A 23,570-nucleotide genomic window follows, 5' to 3' on the forward strand; every position below is an offset into this window, starting at 1 on the left:
TCTCTAGTTTAGACTGGAATAACCCTTATACGAGGGTTAGATTTTACTGGAATAACCCTTCTATAAGGGTTAGATTTGACTGGAATAACCCTTATGTAAGGGTTAGATTTGATTGGAATAACCCTTCTATAAGGGTTAGATGTCACACCAAATAAACTCTAAAAAAAATTACATATATTAACCCTACAGATCTTAACAAAGCAGCCTGCAGAGCTGCGCACGACACACGGTGAGGATGCAAGTGGTGAACTCTGCATGCAACTGAGAGCAACCTGATTTACCTGCAGCCCCATCTCCTCTCCCGTACAGCTGGAGGGAAGTTAATTGAATGCAGCAATCATAATGGCCACTCGCTCCACTCAGGAAACTGAACAAACTGGCAACAATGCAAATTTGCACTAAGAAAGAGGCCAGCTCTGTGCAAAGCTTGATGTGATTACTCACTTCAGAAAGAAGAACAGGAGACCTTCTACTCTTTCCCTCGCAGAAGGAAGCTGAAATAGAAGTCTGTTAACAGGGAAACAAGAAAGAAAAGGAGTCGTCGGAGTGTTCCCTGGCCTACTTCTTGAGATACAAATTACTCGCTCTCCAACTTTTTATTACTTTGGACAAAAATGCCTCAACTAAAGGAAAAGGATGTGCTCATGAGTAAAACATCCGCGTCACCTCCGAGCTCTGTAACATAACTAAGTGGGATATTAAACTGAAATGAACACTAGTCAGTGGGCTTCATACTTCCTTCTTTCCACACGATGCTCTTCTTTGCTTTGTCATCCTCTTAATAAAAAAAAAATAACAATTTTGAGCTGGGTATGGCAGTAATCCTCACTCTTATCCTGTGGATGTATTTCTACAGCTTCACCATCTTTTACCTAATACAATCCCACCCTCGAAGGAACTGTGCTCTGACAATAAGAAATCAAGTTCAGAGCAAGCGTTTCATGGTCTAGCAGACTTAAGTTTTTTTTTAAAAAAAAAAACTCTATATACTTTGACAAAGTGATATTAGCTCATTAAAATTGCAAAGCTAGACACTTAAAAGCCAGGAAACGCAAAGAAAGTAGCCCAAGCAATTTTCATTTAATTGTATTATGATATGACCTTTAATTACTTGATTCAACAACATTTCTTCCTTCAAATGTTTTTTAGCATTTCATCTCTTAGATTACTTAAACAAATGGAAAATATTAATTCCTCCTGATGGGTGCTGCATGGGTCAACAGCAGAGCCAGAACTACCAGATCAACACCACAGACCTCTGTGCTACCTGAGTTAATTACGAAGCCCCTCGTCAGAAAGCACTGCCCTTCAAAACAGAACCTAGCACTGAAGGAAACTGGACCCAGAACTGCTCCATCAAGCAAGAATCCTTCTGGCCGTGCCCACTGTCCATCCTGCCGTGCCTTCTGCCTCAAGTTTTGGCTTGGCTATAGAGTTGTGTAGCCCGTGTAGGTCTTCTCATCCAGCCTCAGAGCTGAGTAATTCAGATTCCTGCCTTCCAGCGACCAAGCTCATGCTTCCAGGCCAAGTGCCAAGCTGTAACCCAGCCCCAACTTGCCTCTACCACCAGTTCTGCTCTTCTCCTCCTTCAAGACCGCATGCTGCCTTCTTATGAAGCTCCTGTTGTGTCAGAAGTCTTCTCAGCACCTGATCATGTTTTGTTAAACAGAAAATGCACATACACGTGTGCACATGCACTCAATTGCCACGTTGAAGTGGATTTCACTTCTAGCAATGATGTGTGTCACAAAACAGATCCTTTACAGATAGGCGTACAGACTCATACTTCAAAAAAACGTGCAGAAGTTGAAAATAATTGAAACTTACTCAGTCTCAAACAGGGGTTGGGTGTGCTCTGGACCATCCTAATTTCTCCAGAGTTTAACAGTTCAAGGGAGGTTGGAACCAGATGGTTTTAAAGAGTGTAATCTGCAATTACAGAACAGCAAACCCTACTGGCCCTACTCACAGGAGTGCCTAACATACAGACAGGATACATGATTTCAGAAGTTCATTTGCACTACCCTAGACAGACAGAGAATGAGCAACAAAAAAGCAGCCACTTAAAATTTTTAACTTCATACAAATGTAAGCCGTCACAAAACACCTTTGCATTTTGTTCATGCTACTGGGAAAAGCTGCCATTCTTACATTAATAATTCTTCCCAGCACTGCTCAGTCATTGCACATTAGAACCAGCAGCTGGAGAGTTTTGAGTGATAATGAAACCTGTAACAAGCCATCTTCAACCGTCTTTTCCAAACAATAAGGGAATTAAAATTTCAATTTAAATGCAGAGGTTTGAAACACGCTTCAGTGGCAAAATTACTTCAATTAATGTGAGTGGAATACAAAGAACAGACTGCAGAAATGCGATGCAGCAAGCAGAAATTATGCTATTAGTGGGCTTGCATCAACCCAGCACAACGGCTGCAAAGGTCTAATTTAGACTGTACATATCACAAGGCTACAGGCAACAATATTAATCAGTGCTCCGATTTCAATGTGAGGGATACAAGCTCATTGTCAGATCACTTTGGGCTTTTTATAAGCCAGGAGCATCTGTATACCTTGAGGAGAGAAACAAAAGGACCAAGATCTATAAACACTCTGCACACCCGACAGTTTATTATTTCACAAAATATTCCTATCATAAAAAAGGAGAAAGGAATTATCCTGCAGCCAGTGAGCGATTACAGCACCACAGTCTTGCAGAGGTGCTGTTAGCAGGAGATGGCAAAAACCAATGAGCCCACAGCAATTTCTGTACGTGAAAAGGCTCCGAAGGCAGGTAGATTACCATTGCTTTATTACAGGTGCACTTGTCTTCAAATGAAAATTGCAAGGGTAAATGAACAGTTGAAAGAGTGTGTTCAATCTTCACTTCAGTTTTCTATGCATTCCTTGATTTAAAAAAAAAATAAATCTAAACAGCAGCTTTTTGCATCATTATTATTTGATTTCCCAGAACAGATACTCCATCGTGGAGAAAAAAAGAGTGGCATGCTGAAGAAGTTTGTACTTAGGGAGGCCTAATACTGGCTGTATCACATGGCCTTAGGCAAACTCACTTACACACACACACACACACAGTTATGTGTATGCAGGTACGTGTGTATACATCCACCTAAAAATTGCACATGATGTATTGCAAACTGATAACATATCATAAATGCGCATTTCAAAACATTTCTGAAATATTTAAGATTATGAAAGAGATTAAGTATATTCCTAAATCATGTTATTTCTCTTTTTCCACTTCCTATCTTATATTCCAGATAGAAATTTAATTATTTTTCTGGAACTTACCTATGGAAAGAGTTTTTGCTTAAAATCACAACAAGCAACCTGTCTTTTTATGCTGATTAAAGTCAACTCCATCAGTAAAAAGAAAAAAAAAACAAACAAACAAGAACTGCTATCATACTATCATTTCAACCAGTACCAATGTTAACATTGAGTACTACATCCCCCCCTAAACTGAATCCCTTAACTCAGATCTCCTTCTTCATCTCATAATTACAGCTATCAGACTAACACCTCACTCCAATCTCCTACCCCAGAAACCTGATGAAACTTTTGGCAGAACCTGACTGCACCCAGATATGCTGCCTCAGTCCTTCCATTGCTGATCCATTTTGAGGAATTTAATGCATTTTATGGTACGCTTTGTAAAGTATCACAAAATTCCACACAGTATTACAGAACAGAAATGGATATATTGCCCATTCCAGATGACTTACAGAACATATGAAAGATATATGACAGTAGCTCATATCTGAAGCAAAGTGAGAATGAAGGAAAGTGAGAATTTGAAGAAAGGGAGAATAAAATTGAGCACGTCCCTGGAAGATGTTTTTGAAAAGGACAAAAGGGAAAACTGTGACCACAGTACAGAAAGATGACTGCACCAGATGCATCATGAAAACAGGACGTGCGCAACAGAAAAGGACAGGAAGGTGAAGATCAGTGAAGTCAGTAAAAGTAAAGTGAAATCAGGCAAGAAAATATGACAGCAACAACAAAAATCCTGATAGGCTTACACGTGCCAACAGAGAAAAGGATGAGAAGACTGACATCCAACTGTTGAACACACTTCAGAAGGACCCAGAGTGAGTTTTAGAAAGTCTTATTTAAAGTAAAATAAGAGAAAATGGAAAAAAGGAAATTAAAGTTCTAGTTCGGGCTCTAGGAATAAGAGATGACAACACTAAGATTTCCAGCTCTTCATCCTGAATAACGGCTTAGTGAAAAAAGAAAAGTGAAGAGGCACAGCTGAGACTGAAGCTGTAAGAAATGCAAAAGACAGTAAAGTTGACTAAGAGAATAAAAAAGAAGGCGATGAAAAGACTTAATAAAGGTGTTCTCTTGAAAAAAAAAAATAAAAATAAAAGGGAAAATGAACAGACATATCCCTTTTGCCCTCACTTCTGAATCACAGAATAGTTGAGGCTGGCAAGGGCCTCCATTCATCTAATCCAAGCCCACTCCTCATGCAGGGTCAGCTACTGCAGGGTGCCCAGGACTGCACCTATTCTGGTCTCAAAAGTTTTTCATGGGTGGAGACTCCACCATCTCTCTGGGCAGCCTGTTCCACTGTTCAACCATCCTTGCAAGTAAGAAAAAAAAGTGTTTTCTTTTGTTCAGACAGAATTTCCTGTGTTTCAGCCCATGCCCATTGTCTCCTATCCCACCTCTGGGCAACACCGAGGAAAGTCTGGCTCTGTTTCCTTTGCACCCTCCCATCAGATATTTATAAACATTGATAAGATCTTCCTCAGGTTTCTCTTCCCCAGACTAAGCAGTCCCTGCACTCTCAGCCTCTACTCAGAGGAGAGATGCTCCTGCCTCTTAACCATTTTTATGGCCCTTTGAAGTAGTTGCTCCAGTAAGCCTTTCTCTCCTGTGTAGTGGGGAGCCAGAACTGGACACAGTACCCAACGTCAGGACTGAGCATCACTCCCCTTGTGAAATGTTTAGTTACTGGTAGGAGACAGCTCCAGGAAAAGAAAGGACCTGGTTAAGAAACATGTTTGTTAAGCTTAGGAACAAGAGCAAGACAGACATTTATTACAGACGTTCACGAAACTCCTACCTCCACTATAAGACTGGAATGGAAAGGTGTGTTTGTAAAAGAGATGGAAATGAAGGGAAAAATACTTGAAGGAAGGGAGAAAAACAAGTGAAAAAAAAGCTGGATATGAGGAAAAGGGATCAGAAGTCCTGATAAAAGACCTAGAAGAAGATAGTAAGAGGGAACCACACCTCAGTGGTGAAAAACACTCTGAGTAATGACCAGAGTTGTGAGTGTATTCTGGGAGATGCGCTCCCAGAAACAGGAGGGAACAGGACAGCTCTTCCATACCAAAAATGGTTTTGAAAAAAATGGTAAGATATAAAGAAAGGAGATGATAAAGACAGACATCTGGGAAATTCACTTTAAAAGAAAGGACAGCCAGTGGCAATCATGTTAGCATACAGATCAGTTCAGGAGGAGACTTAAGAACGTTTAGAAAGCTACAGTAAAGAGCTGAGAGAAAAAGCTTACAGAGAAATACCAGGCTCCAAAAGCAGTAGGACTCTTATGTGCAGATCAAGTGGGTAAAGAAACAGCTGGTTATAGAAAGCAGCAGTATCAAGAGAAGTCAACAGGTACAGACAGCCCTGAAAGCACAAAAAGAGGAGATAGTCGAACACGATCAGAGACTGTGACTTGAAGTCCAGTCGAGGAGGATGAAAACAAAACCAGAAATTTCAGTACAAGAAAGCAGCAAGTGACAAAACAAGGAGCTCAGCAGGGAAAAATAACAAATAATAAAGAAAACATAGATGGCAGATCCGCCTGTAGACGATCTGACAGCTGACCAGTTATGTTTCTTGTGGGTACTTTCCCAGGATAAGGTACCAAATCTTACCAGCATGTCTGTTGCGTTGAGGTAGTGCTTGCTGGCCATGCACTGTTCCAGCTTCTGGGGCACTTGCTTGATGTTCTCAATCTCATCCAGCAAGTTCAGGACGTGTTTGTGTTCGATCCCTTCAATCCACAACTTGCGCAACTCATCCCTCTTGCAGTGCAGCAGCATCTTGCACGATAACAGATTCTCCTTCACCTACAAGCAACGTGTCAAAAGATTAATTAAATCTGCCCCTGTAACTTGTGCTTCTAACACTAATCAGCCCTTTCCCACATTTACTCTATTAGGAATTCCAACAATATCATAAGACAATAACAAAAAGCAAGTTCTTTAAAATTACTGGTTACTCCTTTAGCTACAAGAAACGGGAACTGTTTTCAAAGTTAAATGTTTTTAGTACAAGTTTCACATCACTAGTGAAAATTTAAAGGAAGTTTGATAACATGAACAAATACAGAATCCTATTAACCGCGGCCAAAGACTGATTTGTGGGTTTTCCAAAAATCAATTCAGTATTTTGGCATACAGCAAGACTCTGATTTGCAGTGAAAGCAAATAAGCCACTACTAATTTTTCTGCTGTAAACATTTTCCATCTGTCTAGTCAATCTTCTGGCATGTCTTCTCCTTTCTCCGAGTCACACGTCCGTTTCTTGAAGCCTGATTATCCAACAGTACAACCACTTCTCTAATACCTTCAGCAGTGTCAAGTTTGGTTTTTCAAAATGCAGTTTCGATGGAACAAATAGCTCTTAGGATGTAGTTCAGCATTTCTACTACTTAACAATGAGAAGCACCTTGCTGTTTGCCATCCAGTTTGCTTTGAAGCCTCATGCCATCACCTGTCAGCTGCTGCTCTAAGTGGCAAAGTCTCTTCCTATTCTCCCATTGCCATGCCTAATAAGAAGCATCAGGAGTTTTTCCCTCTCCATTCTCTCCGGTGATATCCCCTGCTTTCAGGTTCTCCCAATATCCCCCAGTAAGGTCAGTATAACCTAACTTTGATAGCATAATGCAAACCAATAATCACATATTAAAACGTGGAAGCAATTAACAACACAGCTTCGCACATTGCTTTCACACTCCTTGTTTTTGTGAGAAGTTCTGAATACTCAGGGTCCAACCTTTTCTCAGGCTGAACTCTCACTGAATTACACATGAAGAGAGGCTACGAGAAGTAGGCCTTGCAATTTATTTTTAAAAAAATCAGCCTTCAGAGCTCTCCAGAAGTCCTACTTCAGTTGCACGTTCTCCTACCTTGTCCATCTCAAGGCAGTCAGCATTTAGATGGGCACATCCCAAACGCACAGAGCAAAATACAAACATCTGGTAATTAAGCTACACAGGACAGCCTCCATCTAGAGTTAGAAGGGACTCAGATTTCAATACAATAGCATTATTCTTTTCAGGAAGACATTTCAGTTTGTAACACAGAAAAACTCTCAGCCAACAAAAAAGCTCATCTAAGAGCATCCTAACTCGCTGCACAAGCAAAGGCAAACTAAAATGCATGGAGAGCTCATTTCAGGCATAATCCCTCCCTGTTCAATACTTTAATTTAAAATGTTTCACTGACCTAGCACACCAGCATCAGTGGACTAATGCAACACAGAGCAAAACTGGGTCAGTGAAGGAATCTCACAGGACATCTCTACTCCTGTCCCTGCAAGAAAGATTTTGAACTCTCTCTACTTTTGGGAGAAGGGGAAGGAACGAACGAAATCTTTCAGAACCAACCTTCTGGCAGACCCAATTGTTTCTGCTTTATAACTCAGTTTTACACTTTGAAAGCTAGATTCAAAACCAAGACAAAAAGCAAGCCTTTCCCAACAGGTACCCGTACAAGAATTAACTGCAGAAGGTAGATACACAGAGGGATCTGGACTATCTATCATCTCCACAGGTCCTAATGCGAGTAAACGCCTGTGCAATCACCCACCTCCCAAGAAAGGGGAAGATCAAAAGACTGATACTATAACACAGATTGATGACAAACCAGATCTGGGGCCTCCCATGAGATTAGGTCAAAGCTACTTCAATACACGTTGACCAAAACTAATAAGAAAACTTAAATACCAAAAGGTTCTTCACCCTTACAGTCATTCTTCCACGCTGGACCAAAAGGTCACCCCCCAGTATGTTTGTTTTGACCTCTGCAAAGCTTAGTGTACTGTGTGAAAACAGGCCACCAGCTATAGTTTATTTCAAATTTAGCGCAATTGATCTGTGCTTTCAAAGCGCTGTGCTTTGTACATAAATCCTAGGCTGAACTCTTACCCTTGGAAAACATCAGGATGGTGTCATTCTCTTTGAAAATGCTAAGTGAATTTTAAAAGCCAGGAGGGTCAGTACGTAGCCCCAGAAGGGTCAGAGCCTCCTGCTCCTAAAGCAGTGCGGTGAAAGGTTTTAAGCTGAGACCTCCCCAGAGTCAGGAAAATAAAAAGACAGAACAATTCTGGTACCCAGTTTGCAAAGTTTAGGTAAAGCAAACCACACAGGAAGTAAAAGGCAGGGCAGGAGACCAAAAAACTAATCTACTGCTACAGCAATCAGAGCTGCAGGGAGAGAGCAGATGGAACAAGTCCACAACAAAGAGTGCCAGAGTTATTTACTGGCACACTACTAAAGTGTGAGCACTCAAAATACAGAAATACACGGGGGCACAGAGTTCATGTACGTTCACACAACAGAACTGAGTTTGGAAATAGTGCCAAAATTCATATTCTCTGAGCAAGAAGCAAGGTGATGAATCACCCAGGCTATTTAGGAGGTTGTTGGAGGCCAACGTATAAAAAACATGAACAGATTCGATGGCAAGGTGTTAGCTTAGCAGCCTTTAGACTTCAAAAACCGATAGCAACTTGCCCAGACAGTAAATGAACAGAGAGCACTGCAAACTTTTCCTCTTCTTATCCACCTCCCGTTCTGCTCTTTAATTACTTGTGCTCTCAGAGAACAAGAAGAGATCCTATGGAAAACAAACTACCAGTAAGAGATAGGCTGGGGCCACTGTATTAGGACTGGATGCATCACAGTTCGTAGCTAGCAGAGCTTTCCCAATTCAATTTTTAGTTCAGTTCAGGATGTAGCTGGAAAAAGGGAAGGAAATAAAAGGTTAAATTGTAAGCTCACATTACACTAACAATAAAAAAAACAGTATGCAGGAAAAAAGAGGAGTTGCACACGTTTGTACAGGTTATCAAGGAAATGAAAACGGAGCAAGACACGTGGCATCACTCTTCACCTGCTTGATCTTGTTGCGGGAGTTGGTGATGCGCTCCGTGATGCTCTGGTACGTGCGGATGGCAGTGGTGAGCTCGGTGTAGTGCTGGACAATGAGCTCGTCCAAGTCCCGGTCGCATTTCTCGTAGGCTTCTTCCAGGCGGCCCTTCTCGGTCTCTCGGTCCTCAACGTCATCACTCGTAGATAGAGTCCTACGGGCACAAAGAGGACAAAAATAGGGTTATTTTGGAATTATCTATCCCTCTTACACATCAGTGAGGGAAGATTATTTCTGGTGAACTCTTCTGGTAAAAAAGAACAATGCACTAAGGAAAAAATGAAGCATTGTGTTTTGTTACTTCCCCCATTTTCAGATTTTTTGGAGCTTTTTCTCTTTACGCTGCACTACTGGCTGGGCACAGTATAACATCTGAAATACATCCTGATTTATTACTTACAGAGCACTACAAAGAAGGAATTCTATTTTTGACTTGAAGACCATCGCAACTGAATGCTGCAGTTACTCCTTACTTGCCAAAGCCCACCAGGAATACAACCAGAATAGACAGAAACCCATCAAAAATCCACCCACACCTTCCAATAGCCACTCCAGGGAAGCAGTGCCATGTGCCCTTATTTCCACCACACTCACCTCCTGATTTTAACCTGAGTAACATCAGCCATTAAGAATATTTTTTATTTATTTTAAAGCCGTGAAGTTTGAGATCTCCACGAAGCTGTTGAAAATTTCAATTCCAATCGAAATTTTTCAGCTTGAAAATGGAAAATTTTGAAATCAAACTGGGCACGGAGAGGGCAAGTTTCTTGGTATCACTCCAAATTTCTCAGATTTGCACAAAGATCTGCGCAATTTTCTCTCCCTCACTCTTTACACCTCACTCACCCCCACTGGAGATCCATCCTGCCACCAGATCCAGCAGCTCACACCTGTAGTAACTCGGTGGCACTACTGGAAAGGGCCAGGAGACAGCAACAGCAAGAAAAACACTTTCTTATTTCATACAGAGCACTCAAAAAGCTAGGTCGTGCAAAAAAGGCAACCTGAATTTTCCTTTTCCTTTATCCCTGGGACAGATATGCACGGTCCTTAAAACCTTTTGTCTTAAATCAGCAATACAGCAAGAGAAAACTGGATATTTCATGGTGAAAAAGAGAAAAGTCATTTAGGATCAGTTGCAGTAGTTACGACCCAAACTCTAGTATATCACAGCCTTAAGAACCAGCGTGATGGATTCTGTAGCTCTCTTGAAAACTTCTGAACCCCTTTAAAGAACTTCTGAGGTCAAAATAAAAGAAACAAACAAACAAACAAAAAAAAAACAACCATACAAACCCTTTTGGCTCACACACTTGAGCAATGTGAAGCAAGCACAACTTTCCAAGAAGTCCTGAACATTGACTTGCTGAAAGCAAGATGCCCTTAAAAAACAAATCCAGCAGAGCATGAATGCCCAGAGAGCATTATTCCTTTTAAATTATGAAAGGTCAGCCCTCAGCCAAGCAGAGGCATCTTTTTAAGATGATGCACATGCTACATTTAAGAGCATTAAGAGTAAAACAGTAAAATAGCCATCGTTCCCAATCCCACAGCCAGTGACACATGCCAGGAGAAACAGAGAACTGCTCGATTTTTTTAGGACTTTTTAAGCAGTTTGAATGGAGAAGGGTAAATTTGCTTTATGGGGTATCTACAAGTAGCTCCAGTGACATGTGGGACACACAAAGGGTTAATGTTTGAGAGATTTCTGTGAATTCTTGAATCTCAGATGGAGTAGGAGCTCAAGTGCAAGAGCTCTTCCCAAATGAATGCAAACAAGGAACTTCACACGAGCACGCAAGAAACGTTCCCTCTCCCTCAAAGGCAGCAGAGACGCAGCCAAAACCTCCAGTTCGCGACCAATTCTTGCCTACAAAGAGAAACAACAGGCTGTGCCACCCACGCAAGGGCTCCATCTTTAAAAAGGGAGAAGAAAAAACATTTCACAGAAGATCATCAGCCCAGAAAGAGCAGCTAAAAAACTCAAGTGAGCAAGCAAATCTGCACCACCAGATGGAGGACAGGACCACAAAGATGCTTGTCCTACCCCAGTACTGAGGAGATCAGGGGAATTACAGCCCACAATGTACAAAACCCCAAAAGACAACGCACCCAGGTGCTGTGTTTTGTTTTACCCAGTTCTCACATCTTTTCCCTTTCAGCTGGCAGCAGCAGAAGGGCTGATCAGGCACTACAGACACTGTTTGTAGGATTTCAAGTTCCATGCTCTGTGGTTGCTGTAGAAATGGGAACGCTTTCCAGTGTTACTGCATCAGGATTCTGATCCTGGTTGTGCATTAAATCACATTGCCTCAAAAATCACTTCAATTAGTCTGTATTGTATGCAAAGTGATTTAGGATTGTGCAAAACGGACCTGGAAAGAAAGAACGATGGTGGGGTGGTTGGAAAATCAACCTGGGATTAAGAAACCTGGATTACAGCCTCTGCCCTATGACAAATACTGTGGTGCTCAGAACATCCCCACGCTGCAGAGCTGCACGCAGCTCCACGTCCAAATGGAAACAGCTGCCCTGCAGCCACTGGGCTGCCCAGGCAGATCCTCGGATCCTGGTTTCTTCATCATACCTGGGGAAAGCACAGCACGGGCTCCTCAAAGCTGTGAGCTGCGGTTACAGGCATTGAGCACTGGTGAGACGCTCCAAGGCTGCTGGCAGAGGTCAGGCAAACACTTCAGACAAAGGAAGGTAGAAAAATGTGGCAGAAAACAAAGCTCAGCACACACAGAATGCAGAATTAAACACATGGTTTAATTCTGCAGAGAAGTCTGGGATCATGCTATAAGAGATGAACAGAAAGCAACTGAAAGAATGAATCTGGCAGTAAATCTCACTGCATTACGAGCTTTTGCAGATGAGCCCCTTCTTTGTGAAAAAACTGCTGATTTTTGCTAAAAGGCTGTGCTTCAGCGTGGTCACCCCAGACACAAAGGTATCTCCTTAGGAGCTGACGTATGGTTTGAGCTGGAAGCTGAAGGATATTGCCTGTCCCCGTGGTTAATGAAAACATCCATCCTCTCTCACTACGGATCGACGGAGAATCGTGGATCACTGCAGACACTGTGCGAGCTGAACCAACTTTGCCTGTATCATCAGCTAGTAAAGTTTCTGATTTTAATTAAACTTCAAAATTGTTGACTCACCAGAGCTGTTCAGCTTTAGTAATCCACCTGCAGTAGCAGTAGTTACAAGAGCTCAAAACCATTCCACAAGGTTACAGCTACATCGCTGTAATATCCGAGGAATCACAAGTCTTTTTTTAGGCTCCTTTTAACGTTTAATTCCTAACAACTTCCAGTCGTATTCATGCTTTTAAGCAGATTCAAACAGTGCCGCCCACTTGTCTTCATCCTTGCAACTGACTTGAAATTGCTCTTTGTTGAATGACTACTTTTTGCTAAAAACACTAGACATTTGCACACCCAAAACCAAAACATTTTGGAAGCCAGCAAGAAAACGTGAGGTCACAGCTGGACCCACACCTTAGAAACCACAGAACGTGTTGAAAAAAGGATGAGGCGAGTGTACCTTGGTGGTATATTTGCCTTTATTAGATGCAACAAGTTTACTCCTACCAAAAAACGTAAGGATAGCAACTAAAAGTATCAATTTTACGTGATATTTTGCTATTTTTCTTCTTCAATATATAAAAAATCTGCTGTCACCTGGAGCAGAATCAAGAAGCTTTAGGGGCTTTTTTAAAAAAAAAAAAAAAAAAGCCCATCTGGCTGAGCACTACTCACCTTCTCACACCCACTGACTAGGCTCCAAAGACCTCGTTATTTAAACCACATCACAGCCAGCAGTGGCATGAAAACATCAGTAATCCTTACTAAAACCGAGGGTAATGGGAAGATGGAGGTCTCAAAGCCCCAGTTTGTCCACCCAGACTTCTGGAATCTCAGCAGCACACACTGGGAATCCAGTTGCCAACGGCTTTTTTGCACTTACAGTTTTCTGAAAACATGAGCACAGCAGCAGCCTGGAATCCAAGGAGATGAGAACACAACAAAGGCCTCGCTCTGCTGCTGCATAAAACCTTACTGTGCCCACAGCCTGGGAGATCCGTGCAGCTCGGGTCTCTTCTCTCTTCAGTTGGTCTTGGAAGCACAACAAGGAAGGCAACACCGCTGCTATTCTCTGCTGAGGTCGAGGTTTGAGTTTGGAAAAGGAAAGGCTGACAGGAGGTGTGCGTCTGAGGCTTGCAGGAATCAGAAAGGAGGTGAATCATGCAAATGCAAAGCAAATTTTTACTAAATCGTGTACCAATAGCACTAGGGGCACTTGGTGAAACTCACAGGAAATCTGCTTAAAAAGCCATAAAGTAGGTGTGCTTACACTGTAGGTAGTGAACTCCTGAATCCTGTTGCACAAATCTCACAGCACCAGCAGGTTGCAAAGAAGGGATCCAAGTGTTGCTCACAGACAGGGCAAAAAATATTGAAGGAAATCAGCTGGAATGCATCCTCCCACACCCCTAACCCTACACCTGTGGGCACCAGGGAAACAGGAGGGGCACTGGACACCATGAGGTCCAAATCTGCACAAAGACGAGGCAACAGTGCTCCAACTCTTTACCAAGTTCCAGGTTAAACCAAGCAGGACGGGGGAGAAGGGAAGAGTTACAGATGATGGTGTAACCCTGCTCTGTGTGCACACCCCAGGGATGCACTCACCAGGGACACGACCCCATTAGCAGCCTGTCACACGCTTCTCCAGCCTGAGATCCTGACCTGCGAGGGTGCTGCCTGAGTGAAACTCGACGGAAGATTCAGGCTCCGTCAGCTGCCACCTTCCAAGATTTCCAGCTGGCTCCGTCGGACCGCAGCACCTGGGAAATCTGCCCAGAATTAACACCTGCACTGGGAACCTCCTGTTTGCTTTGATTACCTGCTTGGGGAAAATATTGTGGAAACAAGCACCACCAAAATACCCTACTCATCACTTTGACCAGAAAATTTACCTGCATCCAGGGCCCTCTCCTCCTTTCTAGTTTATGAAAGGGACCACTTATTACACCTAAAGGGATACATAACTCTACACTAAGCAAGTAAATTAAACCTCACAGTTCTTCTCTGCACCCACGTGAGCTTGCCTTAGATACCTGTAGATGATTTTTTCATAAATAGAATAAAATACCAATCCAAACCCAAGAGCTAAAAGGAGCAGAGCAGCAGAGGCTTTTTCATTTACAGTACTGAAAGTCCGTGAAGTTTCCAAAACATTGAGGTTTGGGTTTTAGGACTTGGTTGTTTCCAGTCATTACAAGTGTCTAAATCAATGGCTGGGGAACAGAAAGGCAGCGCGTGTGATGCACCCCGTGATCGTGTACTCAAGAACCAAAGAGCACGTAGAAAAAAGCAAAGGCCACGTTTTTAGGATATGAGCAGCAACATATAAATAAGCTGAAATAAAGCTGGTTTGAGCCACAATGTCAGAACCAAGCGTGCCATAAAACTGAAAATGCTTCCTCTTGATTTTTTAAGAAATCGTATTACACTTTTCCCAGGTAACAACTTACTTCTTTGTCCACCGGGGCTGTAAGATACAAACTTCCACGGCATATTTTAAAGGAGCACGAGTGCTTTCAGCTGCTTACAGCCACCAGCAAGCCCTTACTGCTCATGTTCTTCCCAAGTCACTACATCAATCTGCTGAGCCTTTGTTTCACCTACTTCATCCAGAACCACCTCACCCCCTTCTCTCTACTCCAGTAATTCATTACCGTGTATTTTTCTCCTTAAAACCCACAACATTAAATCCTTGAAGCCCAGCAGCACCTGTAAGTACAAATAAGGCATCGTGTCACTTTGAATCTGAGAAATTACTCTGTGCACCTGAATTTCCTAAGCCCCTTGGTACGGGAGCCATTTCTTTTTCTTGCTCTGCACAGCAAAGAGCAAAGCGAGGAATACTTAATATTCTGGAGATTATACAGGTTCCTGCTAACGCTGCAAAAAAAAGTAAGCCAAGGGCATCTTTGCTTGTTTCAGTTCGATTAAAATGTGTGGTAAGGAAGAAGAAAAGTCAACACACTGTTTGCCAACTAGAAAGGATCAAAATTGTTTGGGAAGGGAACTCAGCAGAAAGAACTTTGAAGGGGGAATTACAAAACAGGACGGGATTATGAAACAGTGATAAATATACATTAGCTTTTCGGAACTCCTTGAAAAGCAAAAGCTTTCAAAACACATCACAAACAGACGAAACGCCAGCCTAGATACCGAGTACGTGCGGGTTATGAACTCGGCGAGGATCTCCAGAAGGGTTCCCTCATCAGTTCAGTTGTTTTTTCATTTCCATTTTGCTAAATGAGAATCCGCCTCTCCTGTAGAATACCTGCAATTTGTACTTGGCAGCTGGATGGCTGCATGTGCCTGTCTCATTAGCGAGAGCTCAACAGGATTAGAAGAATTCCAACTGGATGTTCGTCTGCTAAGAGCCGTTTTTATGCTACAGTAAAACAGAAATTCATTGAGCCAAATCTCATTGCCTTCTGATTTTACATAGTTAAAATACAGATTACACGAATGCCAAATGCTTAATTCACTCGAGTCGCTTCCACCTGGAAAGACGGGAGAGAGAAGATCAGACACAATCCCAAAGACGTTTTATCATGGGATGTACGACACGTTTCCTACAAGAAAGAAGCGAACCTTGCTCCTTCCCCCAGGGTCAGTGAATTTACACTGGAATTAGATTAATAATAATAAAAAAAAAGCCCTTTGGGACTATTCATTTCAGAGAAATTTGATCTTCAGATCACAAGCATTTCTCATCTCTGCTTTCCTGCATCCAACTCTTAACAACCAGCACAGGGAGCAGGTGGAAAGGCTTCCAGAGGAGTCCTGACACACCGTCACTCGGCGAGACGCCTGAAGCAGCTCCACATCAGACGGGAATATCTTTTTTCCAACAGTAAATACAGAAGAAAATGCGTTCACACTGAGCAGATGCAATTGCCAGCTCTACCATTTGTGTTACCGACTGTACCTGGAAAGCTGAACGCAGGATCCCCGCAGCTCCAGAAGAGCCCTGCTCCTTCCTCGGCACTGCAGATGAAGGAACAGGACCCGCAGTACGTTTGAACCCACCTTTTACCTGTTGCTTCCAGCAATCCCACACGCTGCAGTCATCAAAAGCTGAAGGGAGGTTCAGAAGGCTGGGAGGCAGGGTTTCTGACCTAGGTATGCTGCCCAGAACCACTCCACGTGGTACTTACAAGCTGCAAAGCCCCACTTGGTTCATTAAAACTGTTTTTTCCACCATCTCCAAAGTCTCTGCTTTTTCGCCCCGAGCTACAAAATGAAAGAGTTTTGCTACTAAAACACTAAAGAGCTTTGAGAAAGACGCTCAGTTTTGAAATGCAGAAAATACTACAGTCCATAATCTTATTTACAGTGGTAAGTGTATCCCGTGCTTTGAAAACACAACACATTAAGCGGGGATAAAAGAAACCTCGTTTAAGAACAACGTAATTAGCCTGGCCCCAGCACCCCAGCAGCACCAGACACCTCCACCCAAAGCACACCAAGTTATTCTCACGCTGCTGACTCCGTGCTGGCTATTTCTTTGTGTTTTTCAAAGACAAATCTGAGCTGTGCAGGTGCCTGGACTGCAGAGCTTCCATGCTATCTCACCTCTTCTGTGAATCTCCTACAGTGTGATGCACTAATTTAGGGAGGAAGAAGAAAAAAGGGCTTGCAAACTTCCCAGCATTCAAGCCCTGCAAGAAACCCGACACAGCTTTGCGACGTAAAAGCCCAGAAAATGAGCCAGCTTCTTCCCAAGCTAATAAATTCCTTGTGTTGCTGTGAACTAAAAGAGCAGGAGGTTTACAAAGCTCTCCAGCAGCAAACGAACACGGCTGTCCTACACATCACGGGGCCCAACAGGTACCTACAGGAGGACAGAGAAGATCAGCTACAGAACCATGAAGCAACTCACCTCCCTTTATAACCACGTTTTTGAGCACCAAATACGCTCCAGCCCCAAAGCAGGGGTGCACATCCCAGCTCCCATTTTACTCCACAGAGACCAACAACACCACCAGTGAGAGGTATCCCCCAATTCCTCACCTCCAGATGCCCAGCACCCTTGCTGCAGCTTCCTCTGCTAGAGTGCTTTTCTTTTTTCCCCTTAAACCCTGTATTTAGTCATCCCGGTATTTTGCACCGCTGCAAACAGAAGTTAACGTTCACCTCTAGGACCATTTATTCGCAGGCCCAGGCAGCAATCTCAAAGTCGCAGCTCCGGCAGCAATCAGATCTGGGACTCCACGAGAATTTCCATTTACACCGATCAGTCTCCTATTCCCCTACGAGCTCTGCATGATCAGGAGCTGTCCTCTGTTTTCTAGGGGGGTAATTTCTTTCGCCAGCCCGCTGTCAGCTTCCTACCTGCCCAATAAAGCACTGACAGGATTAGATTAAGCATCAATTTTAGGAGAAAACTTAATGCTAATGAATAATAACTGCTTCATTTCTGCAAATTCGCTTTCTCTGATGCCTCCAGCTAGGCTGGGTGGATGAACTGCCTCTTTTACCCACCCTAAAGCCAGCCCTGTTAAGTATGATTACTGCTCAGCTACGGATAGTAAACGGAGTCTTAAGCATCAATTTCATGGCTGGAGAAATTGTTTCACAGGAAGATCATTGCCATAGCTGTATGGGGGCATTATGCTTCCGTCGTTGGTTTTCTTTTTTATTAAATGAAAGTTATTAAATGAAAGTGAAAGAGCATTAATGAAAAGCTGGCACCTGCAACACGCCGGGCAGCTCATGTGGGGAGCTCCGAGATTTATTTAAGAGAGCTCAGTCCCCACAGCTGACCACTGCTGCACGTTTTCAGCATCTGAGCATCTCTGTAGAGCCCCCTTCCTCCTGTGCGCCCCAAAATTGGATCAGACACATGCAAACGTTTGGATTAAAAGATGGAAAGAGTACTGCAGGAAGCACAGGTACGGTCTGGAAATTTGGGAGCAATCTCCCATCACGTCTGGATCAAGTTTTTTTTAAAAGTGCAGTTCACTTGCCTTCACCCAGTGCTGCTTACTCACACGAAAACACTCATTAAGGATGGTGGGAAACACCATGGAGAAAGGCAAGCAGAACAAATTTCAATATTTCTCACCTGATCGAGAAAATGAACATTTTAGCCAAGCGTAATTGAACGGAGCGCTGCATCACCTGGGGGAGCAAACAAAGCTCCAATTTTAACAGCAATCCCAGCAAATTTTCTGCCACCTGTGTCTGGGTGGCTCAGCCCTGGATCTCATGTCTTGTTAAGCCTTCCACTTCCTCACCCTGAAACACTTTTGAAGCCCCAATAATACAGAGAGCTTGGGGTATCCTCTGCACACATCGAAACACCCTTCAGGAAGGAAGCAGAGAGGAGGGATTTATTTATTTTTTTTTTCTTTTTACACCATACCAAGGGCCTAAAACACAAATCAGAACACAATAAGCCTCTGTAACATGCAGGGACAAAAAAAAAAATCGAAGCACAGCCTTCGCCAACACAATTTTTGACCAACAAAGCGCTTCTGGAGTTAAACGAGGAAAGCAGTTGCTAGAAGCAACAAATAATCATTTCAGCAGAGCGCTGTGGATGTCTAGGAAGACCAGTCTCCTCTCTGCAGGAAATGGCTGCAGCGCGCCAAGGAGACTTCACTATTTAAAAGAAAAAAATACACAAAGAAGAGTAGAAAGAAACCCATTAGAATCCAGTTACTTCTCACAAGGCGTCTCTTGCTGATGGCCGTGGCTGCACAGCAATTACAGCGTTTGCTTTATGACTGAGGTTTTAACCACTGGGCTTGTTCCCAGGCAGTTCTACTCACTAACACCTGCAGGCCAGCCCCACAGAACGACAACCCAGGCTCTTTGCAGCAGGAAATCCGACAGACAGCAAACAACAGCAGGTGAGGGAGAGATAAGAGGTCAGGATGCGCTGGAAAGGGGGAAAAAAAAAACAAGATGAGAGCTGGCCAGCAAATGCAGGGGTAACTAGCTGCAGTAGGGAACAGAACACGGCACAGGGGTTTGATGGTGGTAATTTCAAGGATTATTCCTTGAATTTCAAGGGATTATTTCAAGGATAAGCTCCTGACAATGCCAAGCAGCACCTAAGACCAAGCACGCATTTTGAAGATGCCACCGTGAAACTCGCTGTAAGCTCTGAGCTAATCAGAATAAAACAGGTGAGGAAACACGACAAAATCTGGTCCGTTCTGAAAATCAGTTTCTCCTTGTTTTTATGGGCGTACAGAACAGAAAAACAAAAATCCTGCATGGGGAAAGAGCCTGTCAGGGCATTCCCCTCCTGCCTGCCGTGCCGCAGCCCGTGGGCCACCCCACGAGATCCCACACGTGGCTGTATTTCTACAAGGCACGACAAAAACAGTTTATATGGCACCCTGGGACAAGCACGACCATCCAGCAGCCCGCTGCCTGCGCCTCTCTGTACATTTCCAGACGTTCATTAAACCAGGAGGGCTTATTTGACTTTTATAATTGAAAACTGTTGTCTTAAAGACGAGTCCCAAGTGGGGCGATCTACAGCTTCCAGCACTATTTAACCTCAAAACACACAAGCTGATAACACGTGCTGGGAAAACCTCTGCAGAGGCGCTGCAAAAAGTTGTTGCTCTATGAAACAAAAGCCAGCCCGATACGCTCTGGGAAGGAGAAGAAATCCAAAAGGTTTTTAAAAATTTAACTGTGTAACAACACATTAAATGCTTTCTCGTTGTTTTCACAGTGAGTTGATTGCTCCTCAGAAATTCTGGATTTGAAGAAGTGAATCAAAGGGTTCAGGAGATAAAAAACCTCCCTTTGAGACGACAACGAGATGCTGGAAGGAAGGTAGCCAAAAATTGCACCGTGCAAGTCAACAGGTATGGCAAACGGGCTATCGTTGTGAATTGATTATAAAATTACAACAGATCTCCCCCTTAAAACAAAATTAAAAGTGAAATCCAGAGGCCAGCACAGTCCAAGAGCCATACTGGGTGGGCATCCAGCCTCCACACACAGATCTCTGTTGTGCAAACAGGGCAGGAGCTCGCTCCTTCGCTGCGAGGCAACGCGGAGCTGAGTCTCTTCAAAAGGCTGTTAAACACAGAAAGTAAACAGAGCATTATAAAACATATTCCTCCTCTACTTACATCCTATTAATCTTTCATGCTGCTTACACAGTCGGTTAGAGCATTTTCGACAGAAATTGATCATCTTTTATCAGCGAGGACTTGCGCGAGAGCTGCGGCGACGAGGCTGAGCAGCTACAGCCACCTAAGTAAATATCATCAGGACTTTCTTTATTTTGCTAAATTAACCACCCTTTAATCAAATTTCCCCAGGCCAGTGCAAACAACGCGGGTCTAGTTAGCGATCAGCTGATTTCTGGAGAACGAAAAAAAAAAAAAGGAAAAGGGGAAAAAAAAGAGACTGCAGACACTTGGGATGACAATGTGAAGAGAAGTCACGCACTTTTACATGTCTCCTGCAGCTGAATCTTAATACAAAAATGTTCCCCACCCAGCCAAAACCCAACCAGCATCACCTGTGGATCATTTTCCACCTTGGAGAAGTGACAGGCAGCCACAAAATCCAGTTACACTGCCAGGGACGAGCTGAGTGATGGAGCTATTGCTCTGCTTGGGCATCAGGTACTAATTTTCTACCTTTTATTGGCCTATGACCCCAAAATTCAGCACTGCTGTTAGGTGAACCACCAGCTCCCGGGAGAAAAATGAAGTCCTAAGCACCAACAGGGGCAAAAATCTGCAGGAATACAAACTGTACAATGCTGCCTTGACCTGGAGGAGGAAGAGGTGAGTGTTTTGGAGCTGCTGGCCTCCCTGTGCCATGAAGCCATCCTTGTGACCACCCAGCAGCAGAAGGGCAGCCCCACACATAGAAGGCTTTGGAAATTTCCTTATTAACTTGGAGGTTTCAGCACTTCCCTGGAAGGAAGAGCTGTCAGAGGAGACGTCTTCGAAAGAGGAGAAACCACAGGACTCACAACCGGTTATTCACAAAACCACACGTTTCTGCTTCCCTGTTTTTTAAGGGCAGGCTCAACCCCAGCTCTGCACGGGGTGGTCCCTCAAGCTTTCCATGGCACGGTCACACCTGCACACGCTGGACACCCCAACCTGCTGTTAAACAGAACCAAAACACATTAAACAGAACCAAAACACATTAAACAGAACCAAAACACATTAAACAGAACCAAAAACCTGCACCCAGCCCCACGCTTACCACTCACACACTACACACAAGTGTCCCAAGACCACTCCAGGAAAATTTATCGTTTAGGACCACGTTCTGCCATATGCAATTTGTTCTCCATGCGTTTCTGAGCTACTTATCTTGTAGAACTGCTGCTTTTCATAACGTTGGAAAACACTATTAGCAATAAAAGAGGTTTTAAGAGACCATTACCATCCACACAGATCAGAATAACTTGGCTTTATTTCTCGTGGCAGCTATTTCCCAGCTGTAAGAGCGAGGGTATCAGCTGCACATCCATCTTCCCCACTCTACATCACAACCGGGGATACCGCTTCTATTGCCTTCGACACAAGGAGAAGATCAAACACCAGGTCGTTAGGAAGAAGCCGTTTAACGAAGCTCACCGTAAACGTAATGAAAATAATGGCCAGAAACCATTAAAAGGGAAAAGAAGAATTTTGGTTGGGAAAAAATAAAGTATGTTTGAGGGTTCTGCCTGCAATTCCAACTTCTGCTGGTATGAAAGTAGGAAGCACGCTACGTCCTGCCTCACTTTTACTTCTCCTTGACATCTGTCATGTGTGTTTGCCAGTGTGAAAGCTTCGCTACAAGATTTCAATAAGGTCTTCCAGAGTCACTGCCGAAGTTTGTTTCCTCCCAATTAAAGCAGCTATTAAAGGCCAGCTTTAAAAAACAGCCACCTTTAATTGGGAGGAGGAACGCCTAACAATAAATAAAAGGCAGCCGTTCACCAATTAAAAATCTGACAGGATCTTTCAGAAAAAAAAAAAAAAAAAAAGAGCGTTTGCTAAATGCCAGCTTGCTTGTTTCAGACTACAAAAGCTGCTTCGAGCAGCTCCGAACAAAACAAAAGGTTAAGCAAAATCAATGTACGTACACGTGTCTGTCCTCGGAGAGATTAATGCATATATTCCCTCGGTTGTCCTCGAGCGGATGAACAGAGTTTCCTCCATTCTTTGCGCTGCTTTTTTAGAAAGGCAGCGTGAAAGCCCACGTGGTGAGCACTGCACCGAAAGCTCCTGGTGTCCCTTTTGGTCTTACGAAGGGGGTTTTTCTTCAGGAATCTGAAGCAACAACTCACACTCTCATCTAAGGGCACAGGGAGAAGACGAAGACTGTCCAAGACACAGCAGAGGTGGATTTTATTAGCATGCTCTGCAAATATTCATCAGGCTTCCCAAACACTCTTTACTTCTAGAAGACTTACTGTTAAGACCACAGCCACACTCTAAAACCCACATCTTCTTTAGGAGAAACGCCAGTTTCTCCCCCAAAACACGAGTTTGGGTGGCATCCCTGCCCACAGCAGGGGAGTTGGATAATCTTTAAGGTCCCTTCCAACCCGAGTCATGCTGTGACTCTGTGAAGAAGCAAACCATGCCCAAGCACCCAGTGTAACCCCACAGCAACCCCACAGAGTCCCCACCTCGCCACTCAGCCCTGCCAGCAGCTCCTGGCCTTTGGGAACAGCTCAGCACATCGCTCCCCCCTGACAGCAGCCCCACAGGAGTGCAGATGTGGCACCATGCCCCTAAAAAACACCCCACCTGCGGGCTACAAGACAGTTATTCTGGCCACAAGCCACCCGAAATCGCTCTCTGTTCTTGGTAGTAACTGGAGAACCACGGTGAACTCGGTCACTTCAGGAATCCTACAGGAAACAGCTCCCAAAGAACAAACCCAGCACAACAGGAAAAGCTGACACTTCACGGGGAGAGATAAGGGCCTGGCAGCGGGACAGTTCTTCCTCCTCCATCTCACACTCATCTGCGCTCAGAGCAGCTGAAAAGCAACGCCGCAGAGACCGGGAACAACCCCAAGCTCCCACACTGCACAGAAACACAGTTTAGGAGCATTATTGGAGGCTCAGAGGAGGTCAGAAATTTCCTCAGGCTCCTTTTCAAGGCTGCACGGCCACTCGGTGCGACAGAGCAACCCCCAGCCCTGCCACGAGACACCCTCTGCTCCATGGGCTCGTACGCAGTCGACTTTCCTGAAGCAGCAGCTCTCGTTTCAGATCAGAGCCTGCAAAAAAAGACCACTTCTCACGTGATTTCAGTGCTGCTCTAACACGGTAGGGCTTTGCCAAGGATCCGGCCCC

At 43.8% G+C, this 23,570-nt stretch overlaps 1 protein-coding gene across 1 annotated transcript in view; it reads right to left on the reverse strand.

The window, feature by feature from the left end:
• The window catches only part of EXOC4 (exocyst complex component 4), a 368,415-nt gene that overhangs the window by 341,676 nt on the left and 3,169 nt on the right, over window positions 1-23,570 (reverse strand). The window contains exons 2-3 of the mRNA XM_032185122.1: window positions 9,159-9,348; window positions 5,916-6,110 (exon numbers count right to left, since the gene is read on the reverse strand). Coding sequence (XP_032041013.1) covers window positions 5,916-6,110; window positions 9,159-9,348 — 385 coding nt within the window. The remainder of the gene's footprint in view (window positions 1-5,915; window positions 6,111-9,158; window positions 9,349-23,570) is intronic.

Source organism: Aythya fuligula, chromosome 1, assembly GCF_009819795.1.
Source record: "Aythya fuligula isolate bAytFul2 chromosome 1, bAytFul2.pri, whole genome shotgun sequence".
In the NCBI taxonomy this organism is placed as follows: Eukaryota; Metazoa; Chordata; class Aves; order Anseriformes; family Anatidae; genus Aythya; species Aythya fuligula.